Genomic DNA, 8,465 nt, shown 5'->3' on the forward strand with positions numbered 1-8,465 from the left:
ATCTGAGTGTCTCTCCTAGTTTTGTTCTTCACAGAGAGGGAGACTGAAAGTCTGATCTCAAGAATGATCAGAGAAAACCTAATCTGGTGACTACCTTCCCAGCCTTCTCTCTGGGAAGCCACAGATCTTGGATGAACCCTCATAAATGTTATGGGATGGGTGCTTGACCACCTTTCCCTAATTAACTAATCAGAGAATCTTCAGGTACAAAGAGAAAGCATGTATTTAGTCCCTGCAGGGAGAGGCCCAGATACACACCTGAAAGCCATCCCAATTCTGGCCATGCACTCCTGGAACCTGATCAGCCAGAAGTAGAACATCCTGATTAAATAGGAAAAGACCCAAACCTTTTTCATAGGATAGACTAAAAGGACGTAACTATCCTTGACTAATGGTCACGAATGTTGTCTACTTCCCACAGGTCATGTCACTGCTTGTAACTTCCTGTCTCTTCCTGTAACTAAGACTCTGACCTTTTAGAGATCATGTGACTTCTTAGGGTCCTTATTGAACCCAGATTCCAAAGCCTGAGTTCTAATCTCTGGGAATGGGATTCATGTGACATAGGCCTAGTCTCAAACTGAGAAAACTTCATCCAATTATTCCCAGTTACCTTGACTTTGGAGTGCTTCTAACAATCTGTCAAATGATTCTAAAGTCAGAAGACTAAGTTATCTGACTTTAGAATCAGTGATCCTGAGATCCCCAAGTTTAGAGTACTATTGTTCTAACAATCTGTCAGTCAATGATTGTAAAAATCTTCTGGCCTAGGAACATAATAGTATTTCTTTCCTTAGACTTTTGGGAAGACATATTAGGGATCCTGGGGCCTCTGCTCTTAGAGTGCTATTGTTCTAACAATCTGTCTGCCAAAGATTCTTCTGGCCTTAGGATAGTCCTACATACAGTGATGACTATCAGATACATAATCTGCTGGTCTGTGATAATCAAATTCCTGAGATCATTCCTCACTTCTACCTCTAAGACAAAATTAGCATATCAGTGACATAAAGAACAGGATAAATGTGTCTCCTTGCTCCTGGTTCTTTGCTAAATTCTTTTGGGACTTACTTAGTGTATTATGATTTTAAAGAAAAGTTCAGATTCGCTCCTATAAATGACGCTCTCAAGCTCAATTAAAAAATGAAAATAAACAAGACAAGGTACAGACAATTTAGATTTACACAAACAAACAAATAGAAATAAGAACAATTGACAACATGACAATTATAGCAGATAGAGGAAGAGAATACATCACCCATTCAAGGGAACCTCAAAAACTCAAATGGCTGGGAGTCCCATTTCAGCCTCACTCAACTTGAATTATATAAAGACTTTTCCAGGCAGAGCGTCCTCCCCACAGATGAGACTCAGTGGAGATGTAAGATTCTCAATCTTATATACCTCTCTTAAACAAAGAGAGCTTTCAGCCAAGAAGTCTGGCACATATACATGTATAGAAATACGTGACCTTCTAGTGTTTTGACTTACTCCATATATTATCTTGACATATATAAAAATACGTGACCATCTGGTGTTTTGACCCATTCTTTATTGTCTATACCTTGATGTATTTCCTTATCAATTGTATATGCTCAGGGAGGAAGCCAACCGCCCTAAGCATAGACATTCCCAGGAATGGCTAGTTCCTGATAGCTATTGTCAAGGACATATAGAGTTCATGGAATGGTCAAATTCCCATAATTTAGAAGCTCATGCCTGTTAGATTTGAGTGAGCTTACAATTCTAATATGAAATTTTAATTTCTTATTCACTTAGCCTGCTTCAATTGGCAATACAATTACAATAAGCTTTGCCCCTTGACTTGGATATAGGTTCAAGCTTGAAAAGTATTTTGAGATATCTTGTGATATTGGTCTGTGACCCCCAACTTTATGGGGACCCATGGAATAAAAGTGATTCACTCCCCTTTTGACAGTATTGTCTATATTATTTTTGGGGAAACTGACATCTCCTACCCTATTCTGATGAACAGAAAGGTTCTAGTGACATGTTATCATATTATTAATCATGTTATTAGTAAAATCATCATCTTATTAGTAAAAAGGATGGTCATTTAGCTATATCTCTTAGACCAAAGAAAATCAGGGCTTATACATTCTTTTGGAAAAGGAGTAGAAATCAACTCTGCTCATCTCAATGGAAGATGGGCTATATTAAAATGAGGGACTCAGTGACATCTTGTCACCATTGGGCAGAGAAACTATTTTTATATTTAGCCTTAGATTATCCATTCAGAGAATGTATGCCCCACCCCAACTAGGTTGTAGTGTTGAATAAACAAGTTAGTCTAACCTCATTATTGGTATTGCCCTTCAAAGAATGGAACTTGTTTTAGAAAAAGAAGAGACCTTTGGATTTCCTCAAATTTTTGGTTATTAACAACTATTTCACTATTGAGAGGAAAATTGTTATCAGTGATCATTTCATTATAATTACCTCCTATTGCAGCACCCTAAAATTTTTCTGTTATTTTCCAGATGATTAAAATGAATTGGAAATTAGTGCCTGATTGGTAGCTTCCATAGAGATTTCAAGAAACTCCTTTGAAATGGCAGGAGACACCAGCTTCTCTCTATAGCCTTGTTTTGTAGCCCAGGGGGAAATAAACATTTGAGATTCTTCAGATTCTCAGTCCCAAGAGTTTAGAGAAGGATGTAAGATTACCAACATCTTTCCCATTCTCAGACTCTGAACAGAGTATAATGGCTTATTTTTCTTCCTTTTTGTCTTCTCAGAAATATACTATGAAATAGATATTTTATTTATCACACTGAAAATTACTAAAATTTTAATGGGATCAGATGAGATGTTTCCATTGCTATACTAAACATGATTTGAAAAACTTATTATTGTTATTGTTATTCTTCAATCAGGTAGTCACTTTTTCTACCAGTTCTATTACTTCTAACATCTCATTTCTAAGAAATATAGCATTCCACAGAGGTATCCACATGCTGGTAAGTCAACATATTTGGCTATTCCCACCCATTTCTGTCTCATTACCAGGGACTAGACACCAGATTTCACTCAATAATTTAAGTGAGTTAAGGATATGTATTATCTATAAGATCATTAATGATTAAAAAAAAAAAATTAAAGACTTCTGGAAAGAGGGAGTGAGGGGTAACTTGAACAGCATTTTAAAAAATCATCATTCTGGTAAATTTATTGAGTTTTTATTGAGTATATATGACTGTGTTGACCTCTAAGAAAGAAAGAATTGAATATAGTATCTGTTATTCAAAGACTTAATTTCAATTTTAAAAGGTGGAAAACTGAAAAAAAAAAATGATCAAATACCATATAAGACAACATAAAGTAAGATTTCTGTGATTGCTACGCACAAGCAGTTCTATTGAACTTGGAAAGAGTAACTCATTTATAGGAGGCAGGATGGGTAATAATATATAGACAATTTGCTTCAAAAAAGTGTGTGATATGCTTTATCTTAAGTCCAAATTTATTCCTTGCTCAATTCATTTCAACTATTTTATTCTTATTTCCAGCTGATGTTTTTATTGTTTAATTATTTTAGTCATATCTGATTCTGCAGAACCCCATTTGGTTATTTCATGGCAAAAATGCTGGAATAGGTTACCATATCCTACTGCAGCTCATTTTTTAATGAGGAAATGAAATAAAATGGGGTTAACTGACTTTCATCAGCTCATGCAACTAGTAAGAGTATAAGTAAGAGTAAGAGTTTAAGGCTAAATTTGACTTCAGGTCCTTCTGAGTCTAGCCCAAGTGTTTAATCCATTGTTCTACTTAACAATCATCTTAAATTAAATTGTCTCAATTATTTTAAATATAGTAATCTTTCTAATGCACTTTCCTATTGATATTCTTATATACTCAAGAGTACCATTGGTCTATTTTTGCCTATTTGGATAAAATAAATTATCTCAACTAATCATTCAACATTAATTTTTAAATTTATTTCAGTCTCACACCCTCCCTTGATGTCATATTTTAGAGGTCTCCATGGCCCTTAAATAAATCACACATTAAGTTATCTCCATGTATTATATTTCTCTCTTTTTCAAGGATATTTTCTTCTGTGAAACTCCTTGAATCCTCTCCCCTCACTGAAACTCCCCTGAATAGGAGAAATTGTCCTTTCCCAAAATATCTATCATTTCAGTTTTCTTGAATATCTTGTTGCCAATTTAAATATTATTATTGATCTGGGAGCATACTGAACCACATGTTATCTGCCAGGGAGAGTTAATTTGTTAAATTTAATGTGACCAATTAAATTTTGAATATTAGACAGTGTTTTAAATCAAAGAATATGTTTTTGTTTGTTTTCTAGATTATCTAGACAACAAAATAATGGAGAAAATTTATAATTCAACTTTAACTACATATACTTTTTTTTTTTTTCATTTGGAGAGCACTGCTTTACTCTAAGAAGATACAATTAATTGTATTGATATTAGCTTATCTATCCAAAATGCACACATATCCTAAACATATATATATATATATATACATATATTGTAAAGACTTTGAGAACTTTGTGTCATTTCTAAATTTATTATAAGGCCACTAACAGAGTGTCTTAAATGATTAAGTATTTTCTAGAAATTTGTCTATATTTGCATTGAATGATGATTTTAAAAGGTTAAGCAAGTTGTCAGAGTTTACTTAGGTAATAAAATGGCATAAGTAGTAATGGACTATGTGTTTTTAGTAGAAAGATCCTTTCATATTGACCTGGTGTCAAAAATATTATAATTCATAAACTATTCATTGTCCCCCCCTCAGAGGTTTGTTTTTTATCTTAAAATTGTAAATGCTAATGAGTGGTGCATACAAGGAATCTATCCACATATATGTATTACTGACTTACAGAAAAACTTCATCTCAAATCAGGGAAAAATAGTGCATATAAGAGATCTTAAATATGTGTAGACATGAGCAAATAGGGATATTAAGTTAGAGAACATCAAAACAATGTATTTGGTCCTTGACCATATAGGTTGTGCCCCATCAAAATGAAAGTGAAAGGGGAAAGTTTCAAATTTCAGCTGTAATTGGGGCCTACTCTTGAATTTTTGCCTAAGTGTCTTGCCTGCTGGCCTTTGTATTAGAACTTTTTTGTTTTTATTAGATTACTCTTTGCCTTTGTGATTCTAGATTAAAGGAAATTGTTATTTAGAGTAAATCTCTAGGGACTAAGAGCAAAAATCTTATTGATCTCATGGGTCTCACTTAATCTTTGTCAGATGATATTTAGAAGTAGACTATGAATCTTGTTATTCTTATTAAAAAAAAAAGGTCATTAAACGAATAATGTTGTGATATTGGATAGTAAGAAAATACACTGTATGAAGAAACTAAGCAATTTTTATGAGAACATGACAGAAATATCTAAGTGGATATCAATGGTGGCAGAAGAATCAATATTGGAATCACATGAATTATGAACCCCTTCAAAAGAAGTGCAAGATGAGGAGTTTGAGGCAAACATCACTATCTATTCATAGAAGTATGGTAATTTATTAATATATAAATCCAGTTTTCAAAAACATTAGTTGAACCAATCTATGCCCCAAATAGGGTATAGCTAACAACTCTCTGTATCTTAATGATTTTTTTTTCTCTGTCAAAAATTAAAAAAAAAACAGAAAGGCAAAACTGTGTTCTGGAAATGAGTTGTATCATTATGAAGGAACATGAGATGGGGGGAAAAAATAAGTGGTTATTGTGACATGGTGATAGTTTGTGATAAAGAAGAAAAAGAAATTGGAATCTGCCAGAAATATATGGTTTGGCCAAAGGTTTTTTGCTGAAGAATCAGATGAATCAGATGAAGAATAGGTAGTATCCCAAGGAATAAAAATCAGCTGAGGATGCTGCTTTAGGAAGAACATGATTTTTCAAAGGAAAACAATGAGAAATAATCATTCTTAATAATAAAAAAGAACTATGAGGATTCATCAGAATTCTTGAACTTGAAAAAAGTTTAAATAACAGAAGATTGAAGTAAAAGCACAATAGTCTTCTGAGAAGTATCAGAAATGCTTATTCCCAATCAATTCTAATGTCTTCTCTTTTGTGATTTCCTTCTAAAAACATTTTAGATATAGCATATATATATATATACGTGTGTGTGTGTGCATCTCTGTGTGTGTGTATAATTTATTTATATAATATTTTCCTCAGTTACAATTTTTTTTTTTTACATTTGTATTTTAAAACTGTTGGGTTGCAGATTTTCTCCATATCCTTACCATAACCCCCATATAGAAACCACATGTAACATTACACAAAATATTTTTATAACAGTTATGTTTATATATAATTCTTTACATATTTTCTCTCCCTATGGGATATCTTTTGATTTTCTTTATGTTCTCATCCCTTTGATAGTATCTGCCATGTAGGGAATATTTAATAAATGGGTACTGAATGACTACTGATCAATTGATGTTGGAGAGATAGGGTTTTCAATGTGAGATTATATATGACCATTGAGATCACTTCCAACTTTACTAAAATCCTGGTATTCTGTGATTTTCTCCAATAGGAACCATGGAGAATGCTGATCAAAATAAGAGTGATGTTATCTTCATCCTTTTAGGATTTTCTGATTACCCAGACCTCCGGATCCCTCTGTTCCTAATATTCTTGGTGATCTATACTGTTACTGTAGTAGGAAACTTGGGTATGATTGTGATCATTAGGATTAACCCCAAACTTCATACCCCCATGTACTTTTTCCTTAGTCATTTGTCTTTTTTAGATTTTTGTTACTCTACTATCATTACACCCAAATTGTTACACATATTGGTTGTGGAAGACAGAAGCATGTCTTTTGCTCTCTGTATCACCCAATATTCGTTTGCTGCCATCTGTGTGGACACAGAGACATTCTTATTAGCACTGATGGCCTATGACCGCTTTGTGGCAATTTGCAATCCCTTGCTATATTCAGTTGTCATGTCCCAGAAACGATGTGTCCTGTTGTTGACGGGTGTTTATACATGGGGCATAGCATCTTCTGGCATATTCCTCTACTCACTTCTTATTTTGTCATTTTCTGGAAGCAGCATGATTAATAATTTTCTCTGTGAGTATTCTGCTATTCTTTCTGCCTCCGTCTCTGATAAATATGTTACTGAGATAATTCTTGTTATCCTTGCCAATTTTAATACATTTTCCACGCTTATTGTTGTACTTACATCCTATCTTTTTATTTTTGTAACTGTCCTAAAGATGAATTCATCCAGTGGGAGATACAAAGCTTTTTCTACTTGTACCTCCCACCTGACAGCTGTTACCATTTTCTTTGGAACCATCCTCTTCCTCTATTGTGTGCCCAGTTCCAAAGGCTCATGGCTTTTGGTGAGAGTAAATACTGTGTTTTATACGGTGGTGATCCCCATGCTGAATCCCTTGATATACAGTTTGAGGAATAAAGATGTAAAAGCTACACTCAAGAAATTAATGGAAATGCCAGAGAGATTGCACAGTGGATAAAGAGTTGGCCTTCAAGTCAGGAATCTCTTAGTCCAAATGGGGCCCCAGACACTTACTAGTTGTGTGCCCCTTGATAAGTCACATAATGCTGTTTACCTCAGTTTTCCCATCTGTAAAATGAGCTGGAAAAGAAAATAGCAAACTTCTCCATTATCTTTGCAAAGAAAACCCTAAATGCAGTCATGAAGGATAAGACAAAATTTATTGACAAAACAACAAAATTTTTTCACTAAAATTATTGGTACTGATGATTCCTTTCATGGTTATCATAATCTGGGAGACTTAATAGGATATTTATTTAATATATTTATTCCTTAACAGGAATGGAGTATGCTTCTAGTATCTAAACATTTTGTTAAGACATTGTGTGAGACAGTATTGTCCACAAAAACAGAGTCTCAGAATTAAAAAAATGCAAAAAGAGGTTTATTTTAATCTCCTAAAAAATGGGATCTTCCAACTGACAAACTGTTTGTCCACAAAGAAGTCCAAAGAATAAACTGTGAAACACAAGACTAAGTAGGTCCCTGAACTTAGAAGCTCCCAATGCCCACACTCCCCAGCCAGACCTTTTCTCCCATTGTTTAGGGTCGTCCAGGCTTACATTCTAATCATGGAAATCTAACTCAGAAATAAAAGAATAGAAGTCAATAAGGATAAAATCTTCTGATGAGATAATTCAAAGCTTTTATCATCTTTTTTTTTTTTTAAATTGAAGCTTTTTATCTTAAAAACTTATGCATGGGTAATTTTTCAACACTGACACCTGTAAAACCTTGTGTTCCAATTTCCCCCTTTCCCCCTTACTCCCTCCCCTAGACTGGAAGTAATTCAATCTATGTTGAACATAGTGATAATGTATCCAATATATGCATGCATATTTATACAATAATCTTGCTGCAAAAGAAAAATCAAATCAAAAAGGAAAAAATGAGAAAGAAAACAAAATGCAA

The 8,465-nt window shown here is 33.7% G+C and overlaps 1 protein-coding gene across 1 annotated transcript; it reads left to right on the plus strand.

Annotated features, from left to right (window-relative positions):
* Positions 1 to 6,564: 6,564 nt before the first annotated feature.
* Positions 6,565 to 7,512, plus strand: LOC141547419 (olfactory receptor 5D18-like). The gene has a single exon (XM_074275854.1). It carries the CDS (start codon positions 6,565 to 6,567, stop codon positions 7,510 to 7,512), a length of 948 nt encoding a protein of 315 aa, XP_074131955.1.
* The last annotated feature ends 953 nt before the right edge of the window (positions 7,513 to 8,465 follow it).

The sequence above is a fragment of the Sminthopsis crassicaudata genome, chromosome 6, assembly GCF_048593235.1.
Source record: "Sminthopsis crassicaudata isolate SCR6 chromosome 6, ASM4859323v1, whole genome shotgun sequence".
Lineage (NCBI taxonomy): Eukaryota > Metazoa > Chordata > Mammalia > Dasyuromorphia > Dasyuridae > Sminthopsis > Sminthopsis crassicaudata.